This window comes from Rana temporaria, chromosome 8 (genome assembly GCF_905171775.1).
Source record: "Rana temporaria chromosome 8, aRanTem1.1, whole genome shotgun sequence".
Lineage (NCBI taxonomy): Eukaryota > Metazoa > Chordata > Amphibia > Anura > Ranidae > Rana > Rana temporaria.
This window is the reverse complement of record NC_053496.1, coordinates 163804878-163828996: the sequence shown is the minus strand read 5'-3', so window position 1 is coordinate 163828996 and position 24119 is coordinate 163804878. Positions and strand designations below refer to the sequence as shown.

The 24119-nt window shown below is 44.6% G+C and overlaps 1 protein-coding gene and 1 non-coding gene across 6 annotated transcripts in view; both read right to left on the bottom strand.

Annotated features, from left to right (window-relative positions):
- The window catches only part of STX3 (syntaxin 3), a 119871-nt gene that overhangs the window by 20859 nt on the left and 74893 nt on the right, over positions 1-24119 (bottom strand). For 2 of the 5 annotated variants that reach the window (XM_040321077.1, XM_040321076.1), the window contains exons 5-9: positions 23785-23852; positions 20072-20180; positions 17038-17111; positions 13885-14022; positions 13479-13589 (exon numbers count right to left, since the gene is read on the bottom strand). In XM_040321077.1, the coding sequence (XP_040177011.1) occupies positions 13479-13589; positions 13885-14022; positions 17038-17111; positions 20072-20180; positions 23785-23852 (500 nt within the window). Of the gene's footprint in view, positions 1-10067; positions 10179-13478; positions 13590-13884; positions 14023-17037; positions 17112-20071; positions 20181-23784; positions 23853-24119 lie in introns of all 5 variants that reach the window. The other 3 variants (XM_040321079.1, XM_040321078.1, XM_040321080.1) reach the window with 2 other exon arrangements.
- TRNAG-GCC lies at positions 854-924 on the bottom strand. Its single transcript has one exon. It is a non-coding gene; the product is annotated as a tRNA-Gly (tRNA).

Below are 24119 nucleotides of genomic sequence, written 5' to 3'. Positions count from 1 at the left end.
CCTATGACCTTCTGCACCGAAGTGCAAGTGGCTACCCCACTGAACGAATGGATTCCGAGCGGACCTACCCATCATTCACAAAGACCTTTAGGTCCTTGAAGCCCAAAATCGGATGGATCATGCCCATCCTTGGGACCGAGATAGAGTCCCTCAAACCACTAGTCCTGCGGAAAAGATAAAATCACACCGCAGCTTAGCAAGTCCCATACTGCTCAAAGGCAGACCGAGCCGGGAGAGGGAGACACGAGGGAAGAAAACTATTCGGCGGATCGGAAGGGACCCTATCTAGTACCCCGAAGATATCACCTCACAGACCCACTGTCGGAGGGCAGGGAGGTTCACCGAGCTGTTAACAGCAAAGGTGACCCCCCACTTCAGAGACGGGCAGGGGAAGCTACATACATTGGCGGGTTCGGGTGCCAGCGCAATTGGCTTACGCACCCAGGGACGGATCAGCCCCCCAGCTGAGCCCTTGTCGGCCCAGGAGGTTCGCCCGCGGCCCCTGACTGACGGAAAAAGACCGCTTTGGAAAAAGAAGGACCCGGCCCACGGCGGGGGCCCCTTCCCCCTGGAAGCCTGAGGGAGGAGAGCGCTCTTCCCTCCAGTGACATCCTTGATAATGTCAACCAGCAAGGACCCAAAGGTCTCCCACCCAAAAAGGGTAAATCAGTCAGGGCGTATGTTAGAGGCCTGGCCAGCAGACCAGCATTCCAACCAGAGAAGGCGCCATCTCAGAAACCAAAGCCCTGGATATCAAGGGCGCGACATCCAGTGAAACATCACAGACATATACAGGGCCCTGGATCTGCAGGTCCGTTAGCCTAACAACTTCGGGAGAGAGTAAAGTACTCATTGCATTGTCCGGGAATCGAACCCGGGCCTCCCCCGTGGCAGGCGAGAATTCTACCACTGAACCACCAATGCATTTATCCACTGTATGGTTCAAAATGCTCACTCAGTGAGCGACTGGGATCCAGAGTAGTGGCCACAATAGGCCGCAAGACAGACCCCAGCATGATAGACATGGAACGGGTCAGAACTTCGGATCTTCTCAGTCAAATTCATACAAGCGGGGGTGTCCCGCAATAGGGGGGGGTGGTCACCTATACATGACGCCCGGAGGGTCCACCACCGGAGGAGAAGCCCACTCTCTTAAAAGGCTCCCCTCAAGGGGCACCGAGCCGCCAGGCGGTGAGGGACTACAAAAGCCCTCAGTGGCTTTTCTCATTCCGCGTTTTTTTAAAAATTAGCAAGAAAGGGCACAGAAGGAAAACCTACACAGAGCGGTCTGATTTGTGTGATCCCAAAAAAGACCGAGCCCTCAGCGGAAACCCAGCTGCACTATCCAGCTACAGGGAGTCCCGTACAGCAGTGAGAAGCGCACCTCTAAGTGCCTTATCCTGCACCCCCAGGTATCTGGTCCATGGCTCCATCTGTGACAGAGCATTCCCCAGGGGATAAGAGGGGGGGGGAGGAGGGCACTCCTTTGACCCCTGCCCGTCCACAGTCCCCCACCCTGGCACCAAGGTGTCCAGGACAAACAGTAAAAAACCATCTGTGGGATCCCAGGTGGGGAAGGACCAAAAACTGACTCCAATAGAGCAACCCATACACATAGTGTGTATGTATAAATTGCCATTGATTTACAGAAGCTCCAATGCCCTATGCAGGGCAACTCACCCTTCGCTGCGCTGGTCGGGGGTATCCCAGGGGACTCACCGAGGAGGAGACTGCCCAGCGCGCCATCCGCCCACAGCACACGGCGTGTGGGGAGGAAAAAATACTGTGAGGAGACTGCGGCATCCGAGGGACCTGTGTGTACCGTAGGATTCAGCACTAGGGGTCAGCCAAGATGGCCGCCGAACGTCCTCGGAGCGCGGCTACGGCAAAATGGCCGCCAATGGGAGTTTTCAATGCAATTGAAAACCACCCCAAAAATGGCGCCAGAGCCGGCCGAATGGCGGCAAAACGCAGCATTTAAACAGCAAAAGCCTCTAAGGCTTTTAAAAGTGTAAAAAAATTAAAAAATACACACAGAAACCTCACAGAAAAACTCAGGCCAGACAGTCCCCTCAGGGAGCCCCCCCCCCCCCGACAGCGGCAAATGTTTGCAATGCAGCAGAGGGAAAGGAGCAGGGGAGGGAGGAGAAAAGGCCCCCCAAACCCCGGGAATGCCCAGCCGTACCAACCCACCTAAGCGGGAGGGACTGTACTTACCTCAGAGCGAGCATTCGCTGACGCATTCCTGACAGAACTACAACCGCAATGGAGGTAGCTGTCGGCCCGGTCCACTGTGAGTGAGACAACACCACAGCCCAGTCATATGTGGACCTCGGAGCAAAGCTCACCGGCCACCTCAGGAGTCATGAGGTATGGCGTGGCAGACCAAGCCTCTTTGCAAAGGTGTGTCCACGCATGCTGGTCGGACTGAGAAGACTACAAGGATCTATAATATCCAGCCTGTCTCTCAGCCGACATTTGAAAGAAGATTCTTTAAGAAAAATTTAAAGAAAAGAAAATAAAAGAAAATTTCTCCTCAAGGCGCTGGGCCCAAAGGGAGCCATACGTCCATCTCCTTTGCTAGGCAGAACGAAACTGAGGCTGCAAGCTGCAGTGAGGAGAGTTATGTCTGGAGGGACCGCCCCCTGGGCGGGGCTGTTCAACTCTGTTAATGTAACATGTATTTAACCATTTAACATGTTTCTGCCTAGTCCTCTCCTGTAAACAGGGAACATAACCCACTTGTCAAGACTTAAGGAGCTGTGTCCGTCCATGGACGATAAGAGAAAATTTAAGTTTATTTTTTTTCCTTAAACTACCTTTCTAAGGGTGGGGTGCGCGTTATACGCCGGCGCGCGGTATACCCTGATAAATACCTGTGTTTACAATGTTTCAGTTTACGAATGAAAAGAAGCCGCTGTCTTCTCTCCTTTCATTTTCAGCGCAGCTGATGCTGCCGAGAAAGGGACTGGGGAACATGTGTCCCTAGTCCCTTTCCCTGTCTCAAAGGGAAGATGTCAGAGGTCTGTTAAGACCCCTGATATCTCACCAAAGCCCCCCAACAGGGCTGAAAAAATAAATAAAATAAATAAAGAATAAAAAAAACAAAAGAATAAAAAGAATTATTGTAGAAAATAAAAAAAAAATAAGAAAAAAAACACACTGGGGTAGATTCAGGTACATTTGCGCATTTTTTACGGAGGCGCAGGGCAAAGTTTTTGCCCTGCGCCCCCGCAAATTTTCTGCGCTACCCGCGATTCACGGAGCAGTAGCTCCGTAAATTGCGTGGGCGCTCCGGGAAAAATGCCCGGCGTAAGTGCGCGCAATTTAAATGATCCCATAGGGGGCGGGAATCATTTAAATTAGGCGCGTTCCCGCGCCGATCGTAGAGCGCATGCTCCGTCGGGAAACTTTCCCGACGTGCATTGCGGCAAATGACGTCGCAAGGACGTCATTTGCTTCAAAGTGAACGTGAAAGCTGTCCAGCGCCATTCACGATTCACTTACGCAAACTACGTAAAGTTCAAATTTTGCGACGCGGGAACGACGGGTATACGCAACATTGGCTGCCCCTGCTAATAGCAGGGGCAGCCTTACGCGAAAACCGCCGTACGCAAACGACGTAAACTGCGTATGCAGGGCTCGCGTAACGTTGTGAATCAGCGTTAGTATGCAATTTGCATACTATACGCTGAGCACAACGGGAACGCCACCTAGCGGCCATCGCAAGAATGCAGCCTAAGATATGCGGGCATAAGAGCCTTATGCCACGCATATCTTAGGCTGCAGTCGGCGTAACGAGGTTCCTGAAGCATTATAAATAAAAAAAAATTGTTAAAAAAAAAAAAAAAACTACCGACACATGTGCCGCTGTCACATGAGATTAAAAAAAAGTATCGGTATTGGCGAGTACTTGAAAAAAAGTATCGGTACTTGTACTCGGTCTTAAAAAAGTGGTATCGGGACAACCCTAATTAGTACAGTGACAATGCATATTTTTAGCACTGGTCACCGACATTGACATCACCAGTGACACTAATACAGTCAGACAGTTCCCACAAAGTGAGTGCATCTGAGAAATAGCCTTTGATCTGTGCGTTTTAGGAGGCTGTATAAAAGAAAAAGTCGCAGATAAACACTAAGATGACACAAATCCTACTACATAAGTTGAGGTCAGCCACTTCACTGGGTACTACAGGGACTTGTATAGATTGACAGCACTATATATATTTTTTTTCTACATTCACATCAGTCTCTGCCCTAAAGGAGCTTACAATCTAAGGTCCTTAACTCACATTCATACATACACGTTCTAGGGCATATTTAGACCAGAGCCAATTAACCTACCAGCATGCCTTTGGAGTGTGGGAGGAAACCAGATTTCCCAGAGGAATCCCCCCACAGGGACAGGGAGAAAATGCAAACTCTGTGTAAGTAGTGCCATTGTTGGGATTTGAACCGACAGCCCCAGTGCTCCCAAGCGGAAGTGCTAACCAGTAAGGGTTTACAACCACTTTACCCGCTGCAGTAATATAGAAAAATAAGCCAACGGTCAACTAACTGTCCCGTTAGAAACATAACCAGACATAACCAAAGAACAACACTCCATCCTAACTGGCCATCTAAGAAATGTCTCCTTGGAATGCCCAGCACTAAATGTTGTTATAAAATTAGTACAAACGATATCAGATTCAATAAAAATGGGACATTCAAAAAAAGTACAAAAATCAAAGCTACGGCTACCAATCTGACCTAAAATTTCCTTCTGCAGATATTTGGGACTAGAGATAAATAATAAATGCAGAATGCTTACAACAAAGTTACGTACCCAGGACCGGTGTTAGCGCAAGGCAACATGGGCACTTGCCTTACGGCGCCAGCGCTGCACAGGGTGGAAAATTGACCAGGACAGTCACCCGCCCGACACAGGCGTTGCTAGGTGGGTGCGGGGATGCCGACATCCGCCAGAGGGGTGACACCCGTGGATAGCGGCACCGCTATCACCGCCCGCTGCCCTGTTGATCTGACCTTGCTCTAATTCGGTGGAGCGGACTGAAGCCGGCGGTGCCTCCTCCTCGCTCTTTACATATAATGAGGAGGAGCCAAGGGACACACACCGCTGTGTGTATACGTCTGCTGCCGTGCTGTTCTGAGGTCTGTTCTGTACACTTTATTACTCTATTATCAGTAGATGGACATGTGGGGGGGGCGCTATGGGAGGGGAGAGGGGTGCCTATGCTGATGGTGGGTCTGAACTAAGGGGGGTGTCTATACTGCGGGGGTCTGTACTAAGGGGGGATGTCTATACTGATGGGGATGTGTATATTGATGGGGGAGTGTCTATACTGTGGGGGTCTGCTCTAAGGAGGATACTATACTAGTGGGGGGGTCTACACTAAAGGGGGGAAATCTATACTGATGGGAGGTCTGCACTAAAGGTGGGGTGTCTGCACTAAGAGGGGGGATTCTACACTGATGGGGTGTCTGTTCTGAGGGAGGGGGTCTATACTAACGGAGGGGGTCTGTAGTTAGTGGAGGGGGGTCTGATATATATACATAAATAATGTATTGTGTGTGTGTGTGTGTCACCGGGGGGGGGGGGGTGGGGGGGCGGCAAAATGCACCTTCGCCTGAGTTGGCAAAAATCCTTGCACCGGCCCTGTACGTACCCACAATAAATCAAAGGGTAATAGCAAAGTCTCATCGGCCAATTAATAAGACAGGTAATTTGAAACGGTCCCCCATTTGGAAAGACTGTCCCTCTTCTGAAACCAGAACCTTCTGTCCCTGATGCTTCCTTAGTTGTTCCTCTTTTAGATCCAACATATAGATTTCTATATAAAACCACCAAAAAGTATTATGCTGTAATCTTTCATCCAACCTCTGAATTATTGCTTTTGTTACTTCGAAAGGATAGTATGAAGGGTTCATTTTGATAGGCGTTGAGACTCGTCCTCCAACCCGAGCCACGGTCTGCTGCAGGTGCATATACCTTGAAGCTGTGCACAGGCAGCCCATAGATGGATGCAGACACATAGAGAAGTGGATGTCAATGTCAGATCGGAGGACAGGTCTCAGCCCTTAAGGAAAAGCAGTGGTGACCAAAAGCATTTGTGGACTAAACTATGTATTGCATATTAGTTACCAAGCAACATAACTGGGGTGTAGCCTTTGCCTACATATATAGCAAAAAAGATCACGTTGTATCATATAAGAAAAATGGGGGTATGAAGACATATAGTGTTTGTGACAGAACCCACTGTCACTGTGTGTTTTGGAAGGGGCTGTGGGCTGGCCCCTTCCTACCTGCAGACTATGGCCCAGCAGAGAACGGGAGATTTGGAGGGCTATTTGCCGTCTCCCACCACCTGGAGAAGATGCCACCTCCAGACATTTGTGTCCGCGGTCGCGGGTTCATCGGAACCGGGTGAAGGCGGTATCTGTGGCTGGGGCTCGTGGAGTAGTTTTCCCTGGTACCCAAGCCTACTGGCCCGGCTTGGCTAAATATATACTTTTATTCCACAAACAATGTACTTTTAGCTGATAAAGGCATACACAATGGCGGTATTCCCAAAGCATGGGGCTACGAGACTTGGGTACAAAATGGCATTGATGTAATGTAATGCTACATCCCTTCTTCCCCCCCCCCCCTTGTTGCTGCGTTTAATTGCGTTGGGTCATGGCACGTAGACAAAGGTCTGGGGATGTGTAAGGAGGGGCTGCCAGCCTATCATAATCCCTTTATGTGTTTCAACTGTAGTTGTTTGAATATATAAGTGTTGAGTTTCCATTGGTTCTTCCTTGTCCCCTATCCCCTCTTTGACAAGGCTAAGGGGAGTGTCCCTAACTGTGTTTAAAAGTGTATGTTTGGTACTTAATAAAGAGTTTATGCTCTGCATGTTTAACCCTCAACCACTGTGTGGTTTGCCTCATGGATTGGGGGGGGGGGGGTGTTAAGGGCTGATTATGGCGAGTCTGCTGACTGCGGGTGTGTTTGGAGAACAGGAGACACAGGTCTGGCGGAGGTGCCCAGCCGGGGTACCCGAGATCCGTCACAGTGTTCTTTTCAAGCACAAAGATCAGCTTAGATATCTCATTGGCATTCCATCAGGATTCTGCAGTTTTGTCTGTGCAGACCAAAGGCATTCTTTCAAAATCAAGATAGAGCCAGTAAAGCAGGCCATAGATACCGTAATTAAATTATTTCCGTTCAACCACCGTGTTGAACTAAATAAAAAAAACTGACCCAATTCCCCCATCCACACAAAATCAAGGTTTATAGGGAAATCCTCCCCACTGTGGCATTGTATTGTGATAGCAGGGAGACTTCCCCGTCATCAGAATACAATGATCAGCGTTACTGGCTTTAGCAAGGGGTGCCGATTGAGCAACATTTATCCCACAGGGTGGTTTGACTTTTGTACAACCACTGTCCCAATACATGGATGGAAATTTGGCCGGTCCCTGGTGAACTGGCTGAATTTCCTTCCATGTATGCCAGGCGTAACCCAAATTTTTTTGTCCTTCTGCACATAAGATGTTGGAAGATAGAACAAGAAACAAACAAAAAAGAGGAGGAGGTGGTAAACAATAAAGAATGCACAATATCTAGCTACTTCTGGACTTATTTATGAAAACCGGAGTAAAGGAAAAAATTAAGACTGATCAATATAACCAAACCTGGCCTACCTCCCATAACGCTCAGCACTTCATGGTCACCAATGTGCCATTATTATCATCAAAACCATTAACACCCAAACTCTGGGATAGAGATATATATAGATATATATAGATATATATATATATATATATATATATATATATATATATATATAGCATCAAGTCAATTAAACTCCTGGGATACTGATCTGGTCAGTTAAGTAGCAGAGGGGGTTGTTAATCAGTTTCAGCTGGAGGCCACAGACTTTCTTTTCCCTACTCATCTTTTCTGACTGTTTTTCACTAGTTTTGTATTTGGCTAGGGTCAGTGTCACTACTGGTAGCACGAGGCGATACTTGGACCCTATAATGGTTGCAGAGGCAGTTCAAATCCTCCAGGATGGCACATTAATACACGTCATTGCCAGAAGGTTTGTCCTGTCTCCCAGCACAAGTCTCAGGAGCATGGAGGAGATTCCAGGAGACAGGCAGTTACTCTAGGAGAGCTGGACAGGGCCGTAAAAATTCCTTAACCCATCAGCAGGACCAGTATCTGCTCCTTTGGGCAAGGAGGAACAGGATGAGCACTGCCAGAGTCCTATAAAATGACCTCCATCAGGCCACTGGTGTGAATGTCTCCAACCAAACAATCAGTAACAGACTTCATGGGGGTGGCCTGAAGGCCCAATGTCCTCTAGTGGGCCCTGTGCTCATTGCCCAGCACCGTGGAGCTTGATTGGCATTTGCTATTGAACACCAGAATTGTCAGGTCCGCCACTGGTGCCCCCTGTATGTTAATTTTAAGACACCCCAAAAATCTCATTATTTACAGTCACTGGCCTAGAACTGAAAAAGGTATATATTATAAACGTGTCTGGGAGGCTGCGTCAGTGACGTCACCACGCCAAGGAGGAGGGCTCCTTCAAGCCGGCCGGCTTTACTAATCCTGTCTGTTATATGCTGTTTTTTAACTGCGACGCTGTAAGTACATTACTGCTTTTATTAAATTCTTTACCTTGCGGTATCACGCTATTGCGTCCCTTTTATATTTTTTGGTACATGCATTGGGGATCGTTCTGAGCGCTGATTGTTCCGCTGATGAGCTTATTTGGAGCTGAATTGCAATCCTTTATCACAATACCTGAGCCTGGGATCCTGTTTGAGTGACGGAGTGTTCCAACCTAGTGTGCTGAGGATTTAAAGGCCGTGGCTGGGCTATAGCCAATTGTGTTAAAGGCTTGCCATCTGGTAAGCTGCTTCTATTTACGGTGGAGGGCTGGCACTATCTGCATGCATGTCACCTGGTGATTTGGATTTTTTCAAGCATTATCTTAAAAGTACCAATCAACTTGAAGTCTCCATCCGAATCTAAGAACAGTGCCATATATGTTCTAACCAACCGTATTATCTGTAGAGTGCTATAGACAATTATTTGGACTCACTCCATCTGTCTATTAATTATTTGGCGCGGCTTTTTTATATTTTTATCTGTTTTTGTATATCACATGTTAGCTGCTGTCATAGTCTCCTGCTGTGTTAGCGCAGTTTTTCTTTTCCTTTATATATTATATATAGTGAAGGGGGGCTCAAAGGGGGGCACACTGGGAGAAAGCGGGGGAGCCCAGAGCGCAGAGTTGGTCCTTAAAAGTGCATTTCCAGCCAATTTGTTTCAATTGTTGTAGATGGGATTGGGATGAGTTGGGACTATTTCAAGTTTATATTGTCATATGTGTCTCAGATTGGAAGATTAAGGCTGACCGCACATGGTTGATCCCTAGCAATTGCCACGCCTAGGAAACAACTGAGTGAAGCATTTGTGTGATTGATCGCTACTACAGTGATTAATTACAGGATGATTATAGTTGAAGACTGCTATAGCAAAAACCTCTTGTGTGTAATCTTACTCTTACTTTTGAAGCCATTGGTCATTGTCATGCAAGAGCAAAATGTCTTAACAGAGACACACATAGCAATACAACCTGATCAAGGTTCTACCCTTTGCCACTCTAACCAAAAGAAAAAAAAGTTCAACTTTAAAGACCTTTAGTTGTCTCCCATAGGCATGGAACCACGACCGTTTAGAAACAGACCAGTTTCATCTGCTTGCTCCTGTGTGACTAAAGGCCATGATGAAACAAACATTTTTATGGTGCGGGTCAGAAAATTACCACTAGATTTGTTGTTTTGGTCCACACCCCCTCATTTTCCTTCTTCCGGTTTTTATAAATGAGCCCAGACATTTCTAAAACTCTAGATCTAAAATTCTACGTACGGTAACCATAGCAGGAGTTGAATCTAAAGCAATGCACCACTACCACAGCATAAAACTTAATGCAGGGATCTGGTTGCTACTTGGGGTCCATCAAGGCTTTTAAATACTACTGAGCAATCTAAGCGTTTCTTCTCACCCTCCGGGCCTCACTCTGGTATTTTACAGCTTTCTTTGTATCGGCCACAGCTCGTTCGACAAAACCTACTGACTCGTCCATGTTATTTTCTATGCGGTCTATAAGAGAACCCTTAAGAAAGAGGTGTGGAAGAAAAAAAGAAAAAAGACAGGGTAGGGGAGAAATAGCAGAAGGAAGCCAAGACACAAGTAGGGGAATGGATTAAGGAGTGTACGTTGTTGAAGGATGAGAGAAAACAATTGTGGTAAGTGTAAATGGAAAGACAGAGAAAGGATATGGCAGAAGAGAACACATGAAGGTTTTAAAGAAAAAGAAAAGAGAAGACAAAAAAAAGAAAGAAAGGAAAAAGAAAGAAAGAAAGAAAGGAAAAAGAAAGAAAGAAAGAAAGGAAAAAGAAAGAAAGAAAGAAAGGAAAAAGAAAGAAAGAAAGAAAGAAAGAAAGGAAAAAGAAAGAAAGAAAGAAAGGAAAAAGAAAGAAAGAAAGAAAGGAAGAAAGAAAGAAAGAAAGGAAAAAGAAAGAAAGAAAGAAAGAAAGAAAGAAAGAAAGAAAGAAAGAAAGAAAGAAAGAAAGAAAGAAAGAAAGAAAGAAAGAAAGAAAGAAAGGAAAAAGAAAGAAAGGAAAAAGAAAGAAAGAAAGAAAGAAAGAAAGGAAAAAGAAAGAAAGAAAGAAAGAAAGAAAGAAAGAAAGAAAGAAAGAAAGAAAGAAAGAAAGGAAAAAGAAAGAAAGGAAAAAGAAAGAAAAAGGTGTGAAAAAAGAAAAGACAGGGTAGGGAAGAAATAGCAGAAGGAAGCCAAGACGCAAGTAGGGGAATGGATTAAGGAGTGTACGTTGTTGAAGGATGAGAGAAAACAATTGTGGTAAGTGTAAAAGGAAAGACAGAGAAAGGATATGGCAGAAGAGAACACATGAAGGTTTTAAAGAAAAAGAAAAGAGAAGACAAAAAAAAAAGAAAGAAAGACAAAAAAAAAAGAAAGAAAGAAAGAAAGAAAGAAAGAAAGAAAGAAAGAAAGAAAGAAAGAAAGAAAGAAAGAAAGAAAGAAAGAAAGAAAGAAAGAAAGAAAGAAAGAAAGGAAAAAGAAAGAAAAAAGAAAGAAAAAGGTGTGAAAAAAGAAAAAGAAAAGACAGGGTAGGGAAGAAATAGCAGAAGGAAGCCAAGACGCAAGTAGGGGAATGGATTAAGGAGTGTACGTTGTTGAAGGATGAGAGAAAACAATTGTGGTAAGTGTAAAAGGAAAGACAGAGAAAGGATATGGCAGAAGAGAACACATGAAGGTTTTAAAGAAAAAGAAAAGAGAAGACAAAAAAAAATAGAAAGAAAAATAAAAAAGAAAAGAAAATAAATCAAAAGGGCGGAAAAGAAAGAGAAGAAAAGAAAAAAGAAAATAAATCAAAAGGGCGGAAAAGAAAGAGAAGGAAAGAGAAGAAAAGAAAAAAGAAAATAAATCAAAAGGGCAGAAAAGAAAGAGAAGAAAAGAAAAAAGAAAATAAATCAAAAGGGCAGGAAGGAAAGAAAAAAGAAAAGGGCAGGAAGGAAAGAAAGAAAGAAAGAAAAAAAGAAAGAGAAAGAAAGGAAGAAAGAAAGAAAGAAAGAAAAAAGAAAGAGAAAGAAAGGAAGAAAGAAAGAAAGAAAGAAAGAAAGAAAAAAGAAAGAGAAAGAAAAAAGAAAGAAAGAAAGAGAAAGAAAAAAGAAAGAGAAAGAAAAAAAGAAAGAAAGAAAGAAAGAGAAAGAAAAAAGAAAGAGAAAGAAAAAAAGAAAGAAAAAAGAAAGAGAAAGAAAAAAAGAAAGAAAAAAGAAAGAGAAAGAAAAAAGAAAGAGAAAGAAAAAAAGAAAGAAAAAAAAGAAAGAAAAAAAAAAAGAAAAAAGAAAAAGAAAAAGAAAAAGAAAAAAGAAAGAGAAAGAAAAAAGAAAGAGAAAGAAAAAAAGAAAGAAAAAAGAAAGAGAAAGAAAAAAGAAAGAGAAAGAAAAAAAGAAAGAAAAAAAAGAAAGAAAAAAAAAAAAGAAAAAAGAAAAAGAAAAAGAAAAAGAAAAAAGAAAGAGAAAGAAAAAAGAAAGAGAAAGAAAAAAAGAAAGAAAAAAAAAAAGAAAGAAAAAAGAAAAAAGAAAGAAAGAAAAAAAGAAAGAAAAAAAAAAAGAAAGAAAGAAAAAAAGAAAGAAAAAAAAAAAGAAAGAAAAAAAAAAAGAAAGAAAAAAGAAAAAGAAAAAAAAGAAAAAGAAAAAAAAAGAAAAAGAAAAGGAAAAAGAAGGAAAAAAGATAGAAAAAAAAAAAGAAAATCAGAAAGCAGAAAAAGAAAAAAAAAAAAGAAAGAAAGAAACGAAAAGAAAAAAAAAGAGAAAAAAGGAAAAAAGTGGAAGTAAGAGAAAAAAAAATTAGGAAAAATAAAAATAAATAAAAAAGGCACAGAAGGCCGTAAAGAATTAAGAAAATGCAGTGTATTTAGAGATTTCAAAAGGACAAGTTTGGGCCATTATAGAAGGAAGAACATACATGAGACAGAGGAGTTCAGTGTAAGCACATTGACGCATGGCAGAAAAATAAATGTAAAACATTATGAAATTGGCATAGGTTTTAAGAATATCAGGAAAGACAAAACAGTAGATAAAACATTGGGAAAGGAAGGTTGGGTTTTGAGAGTTGAGATTTAGATTGATGTTTTGAGCAAAAGCATAGGAAAACACAATGTAGGAAGTAGAGAAAAAAGGTTGGCAAAGACATAAGTGTATTAAAGCCATGATCAAAAGTCATGAACAGTGGAAAGATAGTGAAAGTACATGGTAAAAAGAAAAAGGATGAGATACATTTTTGAAGAGAAGCATAAATAAACCCATGGAAGAAACAAGGGAGGTTTAAATGGTGGGAAGGTAAAAAGGTAAAATGAAACAATGCAGAGGAACAAAAGCATAGTAAGCAGGATATGGTAGAATTAGAAAATGGAAAGAGGGGAATTGTGCAAGTAGTAAGCAGGATATGGTAAAATTAGAAAATCAAAAGAGGGGAATTGTACAAGAAGTAAGCAGGATATGGTACAATTAGCAAATCGAAAGAGGGGAATTGTACAAGAAGTAGTAAGCAGGATATGGTAGAATTAGAAAATCGAAAGATGGGAATTGTACAAGTAGTAAGCAGGATATGGTAGAATTAGAAAATCGAAAGATGGGAATTGTACAAGTAGTAAGCAGGATATGGTAGAATTAGAAAATCGAAAGAGGGGAATTGTACAAGAAGTAAGCAGGATATAGTGCGAGATTAAAAAACAAAAGCAAAAAAAACACACACATACGAAATTGTAGTGTCTCACTTAAAGAACTTTGTCCAGTCATCTGTAGCCCTCAATGGCATCCTAATATAGCTCTTACATCAGGTCAGGTCAGGTCAGTTATGCCATTGTCTACTGGGTCTTCCCACCCTCACCTTGCGTGCTTTGCTCTGGTATTTTACTGCTTTGGTTGTCTCTTCTCGAGCTTTCTCTACGTGTTCCACTGATTTCATGACATTGATCTCTATGTTATCAGTCACCTCCCCCTGTAGCGGACACAAAGGATCAGTTAGTACATTGGACAAGCAAAGGGTTTTCAGATAAAGGCTTAAGTCAGAGAAGAGAGGTATAGTTACCTTAGTTTGGTTGAGCCTCAGTCTCCAAGCAAAGCATTAGGGACAGAAAATGAGACACAACTGAGACATTGAATGGCTTTTATAGAGGCCATGTTTGGGTGAATATAATACAGTTTACATAGTACTCCTAATCCCTTAATTGAAGGCCCTGTTTTGTCCTTTTTCTTTTTGTCTTCACCCACCCCATATTGTTCAAGATGGTTACCTGGTTCTCAACCAGCATGGCGATATCCATGAACATGTCATGGAGCTCCTTCAGGCTGCTCTCTAGCCGTACGATGTCCCGATGACGAGATTCAATTTCACTCAAGGCTTGGCGTGAAATCTGCGAATCGTTAATGATCTACAGGAAGAAATGAAAAGGTGTAACTTAGGCCACAGGTACCAGATCATTCTGGTAGGTAGCTATGCCAAAATTGTAATCATCTTTAATGATAGATGGTATCATGTCCTACACTAAATGGTGAAAAGTTTGTGACATCTACCATCCCACCGTATGTGAGCTTATTGGACATCCTATTCCAAAACCAGGGGCATTAATAAGGAGTTGTGTTCCGCCCCCTTCTCCCCTCCCCCATCTTGTGCAGCTATAACTTCTTCCACTCTTCTGAGAAGGCTTTTCACAAGATATTGCAATGAATCTGTCGGAATTTTCCCCATTTAGCTAAGTGAACACTTGTGAAGTCAGATACTGACGTTGAACAAGAAGACTCTTCGATGGATCGACTTCAATACAACCTGCCTGCCCATAGATGGATCAAATCTCAGCTGGTCTCTGCTGAATTATCTGAGATTCAATCTATCTATGGCTGGCTTTAGGCCCCATTCACATTTGCAAACAGGACCGTCACCGACTATGTGCAAGGTTCCCAGCGATTAGTTGTGAGAGGCAGCCCTATTGAAATCAATTGGAGCCCGACAGCTCACACAGCTGGTTGTTATGATGTAATCGCTCAGGGGAGCTGCGGTGGCTCAACGCGATTGGCACTGCGCTGACAAGCCATTCACCTCTGCAGCTAGGGGTTCGGACCCGGTCTCAGCTACATTGTGAATTGAGTTTGGTGGTCTCAGCCCGGCTCCCGGAGGGTGTGCTATGCGAGGTAAGCCTGCGCTTAGTACGCCCACCCCCCTCCCACAAAAACCACCACACTTACACGCACTCGAAATTGGGTTAACATGCACGCACTTTGACCACGCGGTCTCTAAAAAAGAGAGGCGAAGGACTAACGGGGCTGGTTGAGCGGGCTAGATCCTCTCACTCCCTTATAGGGAGTCCCTCTGCCCCGTTGGGCTTCAAAGCGGAGCAGGTAGGGCGGGCTGTGTGGGAGGACCCCCCTCACACACCCACCATTGCCACCCGGGGCATGGAGAAAGGTGGCAGATTGCCTCTGGGGGAGGCCTGCCTACTCCCAACTCCTGCAGTCCGGCTCCTCTCTCGAGTACACGCACAAAATACACTTAAAAAAAAAAAAAGATGTAATCGCTCATAGAGTGATTGATTCAACGGGGCTGCCTCCCACATCTAATCTTGCTGGAGTTCTCACCTGTAATTGGTAACGGCCCCAAGTGTGAATGGGGCCTAAACCAGGTGGGTCTGTTTATAATATGATGATTATTCACTCCCCTTATAATTCCACCTTTAACTACTTGCCGACCAGCCGCCGTCATTTTACGGCGGCAGGTCGGCTCCCCTGCGCGAGAGCCCGTAGCTATACGTCGGCTCTCGCGCAGGCCACTAGGGGCGCGTGCCTCTCGCTCGCCCCCGACTCCCGGGGACACGCGATCGCTCGTTACAGAGCGGGGACCGGGAGCTGTGTGTGTAAACACACAGCTCCCGGTCCTGTCAGGGAGAGAAATGCTGATCTTCTGTTCATACAATGTATGAACAGAAGATCAGACATTTCCCCTAGTGAGGCCACCCCCCCTACAGTTAGAACACACCCAGGGAACATACTTAACCCCTTCACTGCCCCGTAGTGTTAACCCCTTCACTGCCAGTGGCATTTTTATAGTAATCCCATGCATTTGTATAGCACTGATCGCTATAAAAAGGCCAATGGTCCCAAAAATTTGAAAAAAAAGTGTCGCAGTGCCGAAAAAAAAAAAAAAACGCTGACCGCCGCCATTACTAGTAAAAAAAAAATATTAATAAAAATGTCATAAAAATACCCCCTATTTTGTAAACGCTATAACTTTTGCGCAAACCAATCAATAAACGCTTATTGCGATTTTTTTTTACGAAAAATATGTAGAAGAATACGTATCGGCCTAAACTGAGAAAAAAAAATAAAGTATTTTTATATATTTTTGGGGGATATTTATTATAGCAAAGAGTAAAAAATATGTTCCAGATTCAAATACAAATACGTTATGCTGCGGCGGCGTAACGTATCCCATTTACGTTACACCGCCGCAAGTTTACAGCGTAAGTGCCTGATTCACAAAGCACTTACCTGTAAACTTAAGGCGGCGTAGCGTAAATCCGCTCGGCGAAAGCCCACCTAATTCAAATGGGGTGGGCACCATTTAAATTAGGTGCGTTCCCGCGCCGAACGTACTGCGCATGCTCCGTCCGTAAAATTACCCGACGTGCATTGCGCTAAATGACGTCGCAAGGACGTCATTGGTTTCGACGTTGACGTAAATGACGTCCAACGCCATTCACGGACGACTTACGCAAACAACGTGAAATTTAAAATTTCGATGCGGGAACGACGGCCATACTTAACATTGGCTAGGCCACCTAGAGGGCACCCTTAGTTTTACGCCACGTATACGGAAACAACGTAAATTTAGAGCGACGGGCAAAGCGGATGTTCGTGAATTGGCGCAACTAGTCATTTGCATATTCTACGCCGACCGCAATGGAATCGCCACCTAGCGGCCAGCCTAGAATTGCAGCCTAAGATCCGATGGTGTAAGTCAATTACACCTATCGGATCTTAGGGCTATCTATGCGTAACTGATTCTATGAATCAGGCGCATAGATACGACAATCGTATCAATCGTCGTATCTCTTTTGTGAATCTGGCCCTATATTTTTTTTTTCAAAATTGTCGCTCTATTTTTGTTTATAGCGCAAAACTGCAGAGGTGGTCAAATACCACCAAAAGAAAGCTCTATTTGTGGGGAAAAAAGATCGCCAATTTTGTTTGGGAGCCACCTCGCACGACCGCGCAATTGTCAGTTAAAGCGACGCAGTGCCGAATCGCAAAAAGTGCTCTGGTCTTTGACCAGCAATATGGTCCAGGGGTTAAGAGGTTAACCTGGCCCACAATCATTGTATGTGATATCATCCCAACGGTGCTCAATCAGGTTGAGGTCAGGGCTCTGTGCAAGCCGTAGCACTTAGACTTACCCCGGAAGTGAAGATGTTGGGATTTCCGCTTTCCAGCATCTCCTCCAATTCGTCATCTGTCGTGTTTTTGCCAGCTTGAAGGGAAAACGGCGATGACAAAATTACAGATGTTAGAATCACATTGATAATTACAATGCCCCATTATAAACCAGTCAGTGCTGTGGATAGACAGACGTAAAACTTTGCTGCTGCGCCACTGAAAGAGAAACATGGAGGTTGCCTTTCTGAAAATACTGAGACAGCAAGGAATGCTTTCTGAGCCACTGGTATGAAGCCATTGAGTCAGTCTAATAACCAAAGAATTTGGCCCGGATTCACAAAGCACTTACGCCGACGTATCTCGAGAATAAGCTGCGCAAGTGTAAATATGCGCCGTCGTATCTGTGCGCCGTGCCCACAAAACTAGATACGCCTGAAAATAGGCTTCCTACGACCGACGTAACTTGCCTACGCCGGCGTATCGTGGGCGCATATTTACGCCGGGCGCATTTGTCGCTCCCATAGATTTTCTATGCACATATGCAACTGAGGGAGATACGCCGATTCACAAAAGTAGCATAATATACACGGTTTGTGCAAGTCGTACATCCGCTGTAAAGTTATTCCCCATATAGGAGGCGCAACTCATGCAAAGGTATGGACCTGGGAACACAAGCCGTCGTATCTTTTGTCGGTTACGTTGTACGTGAATATGACTAGGCGTAGGTTACGTTCACGTCGTAGGCAGTGATTCGACGTATCTTAGGCAGTTGTTTCGACGTGATTCTGAGCATGCGCACTGGGATGCGGCCACGGGATGGCGCATGCGCCGTTCATTTTAAGTACTTCTATGGCGCATGGCCCATCATTTGCATGGGGTCACGCCTCATTAGCATTGCTCACGCCCACTTACACCTACGCTGGCTTACACCGAGGAAACCCAGTGTATCTTTAAGAGCGAGTGGGAGCGAGTGCTTTGTGAATCCAGTGCTTGCCTCTGTGCGCTGCGCCGGCGTAGCGTAAAAGATACGCTACGGCGGCATAAATATGCGCCGATGTATGTGAATCCGGGCCTTTGTATTTTCAGAAGTCAGTAATGGTAGCCTTGGTACTTTCTCATCACAGGTTCTATTAAGCCCACTTTAGATTTCAGCTAAATGCATTCCAGGTGCAACGTTCTGCAAACTGAAAAAGTGTGTGAAATCATACAGGTGTTTTTATTTTATTTTTTTAAAACAACCACAGCCCAAGTAGAAAAGCCTGCCCTCTGCCAGCATTTTATAGAGGAGGAGCCCTAGTCTCTGTGTGGAAGCAGTGGTCTCTCCCTGCAGAGGTTGAACATACCCCTGGTTGAGAAAACTCACCTACACTTAAAGGGATTGTAAAAAGGTACCATTTTTTTTCCCTAAATAGCTTCCTTTACCTCAGTGCAGTCTTCCTTCACTTACCTCATCCTTCCATTTTGCTTTTAAATGTCCTTATTTCTTCTGAGAAATCCTCACTTCCTGTTTTTCTGTCTGTAACTACACACCGTAATGCAAGGCTTTCTCTCTGGTGTGGAGTGTCGTGCTCGCCCCCTCCCTTGGACTACAGGAGAGTCAGGACGCTCACTAACACACAGCTCCTTCCTCTATCTGCAACGTAGAGATCGTCCTGACTCTCCTGTAGTCCAAGGGAGGGGGTGAGCACGACACTCCACACCAGGTAGAAAGCCTCACATTACTGTGTGGAGTTACAGACAGAAGAACAGGAAGTGAGGATTTCTCAGAGGAAATAAGGACATTTAAAAGCAAAATGGAAGGATGAGGTAAGTGAAGGAGGACTGCACTAAGGTAAAGGAAGCTATTTAGGAAAAAAAAAAAATTGTACCTTTACAACCCCTGTAAACCCATCCTTAAAACAGTTTAATTTCCGGCACGTGCCGGAAAGGCAACACTCCCATTGGTTGTGCTCTCAACCAAATTGTCAAACCATCCAATGGCTGGTGTCAAAACTGATCACGTGCAGCATAATGGCAGTTGTAGATTAAACAGAGGCAAAGATGGCAACTGGTGTCAGTGGGAGCAATAGTACTCCATTGCTGGTGTCAGTGGGAGCAATAGTGCGCAATCGTTGGCGTCAGTGGGAGCAATAGTACGCCATCGTTGGCGTCAGTGGGAGCAATAGTACTCCATCGTTGGCGTCAGTGGGAGCAATAGTACGCCATCGTTGGCGTCAGTGGGAGCAATAGTACTCCATCGTTGGCGTCAGTGGGAGCAATAGTACTCCATTGTTGGCGTCAGTGGGAGCAATAGTACTCCATTGTTGGCGTCAGTGGGAGCAATAGTACTCCATTGTTGGCGTCAGTGGGAGCAATAGTACTCCATTGTTGGCGTCAGTGGGAGCAATAGTACTCCATTGTTGGCGTCAGTGGGAGCAATAGTACTCCATTGTTGGCGTCAGTGGGAGCAATAGTACGCCATTGTTGGCGTCAGTGGGAGCAATAGTACTCCATTGTTGGCGTCAGTGGGAGCAATAGTACTCCATTGTTGGCGTCAGTGGGAGCAATAGTACGCCATTGTTGGTGTCAGTTGGAGGAATAGTACTCCATTGCTGGTGTCAGTGGGAGCAATAGTACTCCATTGTTGGTGTCAGTGGGAGGAATAGTACGCCATTGGTGTCAGTGGGAAGAATAGTACTCCATTGTTGGTGTCAGTGGGAGCAATAGTACGCCATTGTTGGTGTCAGTGGGAGCAATAGTACGCCATTGTTGGTGTCAGTGGGAGCAATAGTACTCCATTGCTGGTGTCAGTGGGAGCAATAGTACTCCATTGTTGGTGTCAGTGGGAGGAATAGTACGCCATTGGTGTCAGTGGGAAGAATAGTACTCCATTGTTGGTGTCAGTGGGAGGAATAGTACGCCATTGGTGTCAGTGGGAGGAATAGTACTCCGTCTTTGGTGTCAGTTGGAAACCAGAACATTGCTTCCAGTTACCTTCCTCCCTTCTGTCCTTCCAACCATACCTCTGTATGTCAACAAAGGAAACCACAAAACAGAACCATGGTGGGGACTCACTGATCTCCAGCTGCCTCTGGATCCGCCCTTTACTTCGCTCTCTGAAGTCCACCTGAGCCTCATTGTACTTGGTCATGACGTCCACAAACTTCCGTGATAGGACAGAGTGCTGCGGAGAGAGTGGGAGGTTTTCAGATATTCAGATCTTTCTGACAAAAGTCATCAATTACGATAGAACAGGACCAAATCGGTCTTGTCAAAGCTAGGAGTTTTGAACTAGGCAAGACAATTTTGGATTGTTATCTGTTGGCATTGGTAAACTCTACCATGGACCAGTGTTTTTGGTGTTGGTGTTGAAGGACAAGTAAGGAGCTTTTCGACCATCGTTTAACTAGACGCTTTCACCCCCCTCCTGCCCAGACCAATTTTCAGCTTTCAGCGTTGTCGCACTTTGGGTCATGCAACACTGTGTTGCATGACCCCGCAATTGTCATTCAAACAATTTTTTTTTAGAATTCTGTTTACACAAGTAGAATCTTCTCTAGGTGGTATTTAAATCGGCACTGGGGTTTTATTTTTTTGCAAAATAAACAAAAACAAAAAAAAAAAAACTGAGAATTAAAAGATTAAAAGTTGCTTTGTTTTTAAAATTTTAGGCCAAAATTTATTCTGCTACACACACTATGGGCTAAATTCAGGTAGGGGGACGTAATTTTGTGCGGGCGTAGCGTAACCTATTTACGCTACGCCTCGGCAACTTAGACGGGCAAGTGCAGTATTTACAAAGCACTTGCTCCGTAAGTTGCGGTGGCGTAGCGTAAATCAGCCGGCGTAAGCGTGCCAAATTCAAATTGAGAAGAGGTGGGTGTGTTTTATGTAAATAAAACATGCCCCCAAGTAAATGACGTCTTTAACGAACGGCGCATGCGCCGTTCGTGAAAGAATCCCAGTGCACATGCTCGAAATTCCGCGCAAATCGTCAAAGCTTTCGACGTGGATGAAATTTACGCAAAGCCCTATTCGCGAACGACTTGCGCAAACGATGTAAAATTTTCAAAATTCGACGCGGGAACGACGTCCATACTTAACATTGCGTACGCCTCATAATAGCAGGAGCAACCTTACGCCGAAAAAGCCTAACGTAAACAACGTAAAAAAATAGCACCGGGCGTACGTACGTTTCTGAATCGGCGTATCTAGTCATTTACATATTCTACGCCGAACTCAATATTCTACGCCGAACTCAAGTGCCACCTAGCGGCCAGCGTAAATATTTCACCCTAAGATACGACGGCGTAGGAGACTTACGCCACTCGTATCTTAGCCTAATTTAAGCGTATCTGGTTTCCAGAATACGCTTATATTTACGATGGCGTATATTCAGAGTTACGACAGCGTATCTACTGATACGCCGGCGTAACTCTATGTGAATCTAGCCCTATATTCCCAAGTATTGGGACGCCTGCCTTTACACGCACATGAACTTTAATGTCATCCCAGTCTAAAACCTCATACACACGGTACGATTGTTGATAGACTGTTGTCCTAAAATCTTACCGTTGGTACGCTCCTTTTGACAATTGTCCAATTTTCCACCAACACATGTTGGATGACAGGCTAGTAAATTTTCAGCGGACAACGGCTTGACGTCAGATTTTCGTATTGTCAGTACACAAATCCGCCACACAAAAGTCGATGTCTCATCTGTGCTTCAACTAATCTAATGAAGTACAGATCTAACTGCACTCGATTCTTTCATATCTGTCAGGTCTATACAACCGATTGCCTCTCAGGGGGATCAGGAAGGAATTTTTTTCCCCTGCTGTAGCAAATTGGATCATGCTTTGCTGGGGTTTTTCGCTGTCCTCTGGATCGAACGTGTGTACAAGATTATGTATATGGGATTGTACAATTTTTTTTTTTTTGATTGAACTAGATGGACTTGTGTGTTTTTATTTACCCAAGTATGTTATAACTTGTGCAAAATAAAAATAAAAAACACTGGGCCGGATTCAAAGAGATTTGCGCATTTATTACGGAGGCGCAGGGCAACGATTTTGCCCTGCGCCCCCGCAATTTTTTTGTGCTGCCCTCGATTCACGGAGCATAAGCTTCGTAAATTGCACGGGCGCGCCGGCAAAATGCCCGGCGCAAGAGCACGCAATTTAAATGATCCCGTAGGGGGCGGGAATCATTTAAATTAGGCGCGTTCCCACGCCGAGCGTAGAGCGCATGCTCCTTCGGGAAAGTTTCCCGACGTGCATTGCGGCAAATGACGTCGCAAGGACAGCTGCCCCTGTTGCGTATACCCGTCGTGAAATTTTAATTTTACGTAGTTTGCGTAAGTGAATCGTGAATGGCGCTGGACGCCATTCACGATTCACTTACGCAAACTACGTAAAATTAAAATTTTGCGACGCGGGAACGACGGGTATACGCAACAGGGGCAGCCTTGCGCGAAAACCGCCGTACGTAAACGACGTAAATTGCGTACGCAGGGCTCGCGCAACGTTGTGAATCGGTGTTGGTATGCAATTTGCATACTATACACTGAGCACAACGGGAACGCCACCTAGCGGCCATCGCTAGAATGCAGCCTAAGATATGCGGGCATAAGAGCCTTATGCCGCGCAGATCTTAGGCTGCAGTCGGCGTAACGAGGTTCCTGAATCAGGAGCACTCGTTACGCCGGGGCAAGTAAGCAATTGCGCTGTGTAACCTATGGTTACACGGGCGCAATTGCTTCTTGAATCCACCCCACTGATCCTGCCAGAAATTTGGACCTTCCACAGTTATCCGCTGAGTAGGCTCGTTTAGCTTTGCTCCCAGTTCTCTCGGTTGACTACAGAACACGCTTCCCGTACCTTAAAGAGAAGAGTGGGAGATGTTCTGTAGTCTCCTACAGTGACAACGCTGCGCCTCCATAGATAACATACAGTGTGCGAGTGTTGTCACCCTCGGACATATTGTCTGTTTTTCGTAGTATCATCTGGTGAGAATAGAGGAAATAAGCCAAAAAGATAGAAAATGGAAAGCAGCCACCACATCCAAGAACTGGTAGGCTACAATAACATATATTTTTGTTTTTACGTTTAGTCATACTTTAGGTCTTACAGGATGGTAGGAGGTTTAATTTGGGAGGAGAGAGGTTGAGGGTTAAAGCCCATCCCTAGGCAAACAGAATTCCCTGGACCATCTGGCCAGTAATTTACTAGTAAAAGACTCGTCAATTATGGGAAGGAGACCATCACACCGACATTGTCAGGGCTGGGCTCAGCCCTTCCTTCTCTGAGCTGGCAGCTCAGCTGTCAGCCAATTACCAGCTCCCATCTCTCCACAGTGACTCACCTGTTGATCCTGCTCGTCAGTCCTGCCTGCTTAAAGCCTTCCAGTTCATTTGCTCTCTGCCTTCGCCTTTGTCAACATCAGAGACTTTCTCCTGCGTTCCTGTTGTGGCCTTGCTTGGCTGACGTTCCTTCTGGATCCTGATCCTGCTTGCTGTACTACTACGTTTATCTCTGGCTCTCCGACATTGGCTTGGCCGACTACCCGAACCGGTTACTGAACTCTGGCTATGTTTTGACTATGCTTACTCGGTTTACCCTTTAATTATTATTATTATACAAGTGTGATTTAACTGTACTTCTGTCTCAGTCTGATTCATGGTTCCTGACAGATATTTACTACTAGAAATAGAAGCTTATCTCATCCTGCCAATAGAAGACAACCTCGGCCAATGACCAAATAATAACATTACTTCCTTTACCACTCACCTGGGACTTCCGTATTCGAAGGTCTGCTGAAGACTGTCCTTCCTCTTGTTCTATACTATGCTCCATTGCTAAAAATCAAGAGAAAAACAGATTTAGGGCTAATCCACATTGCAACGCAGAGCGGCAGGAGCGATTCAAGACTGCACTAAGGGGCAGTGTGGTGCGCTATTCATCCAACTGCTCCTTTTTGTTGTGTTTTGTATGAGCTTTATTTGAAGTGTACAAAACGTACACTTCATTCACTCCAATCATAAGTGGGGACTTGAAGCTTTCTTTGATAACTCTGACTGTGTGCTGGGAGTGCACATTGAGCGTGCGCTCAGCTCAGAAACCTC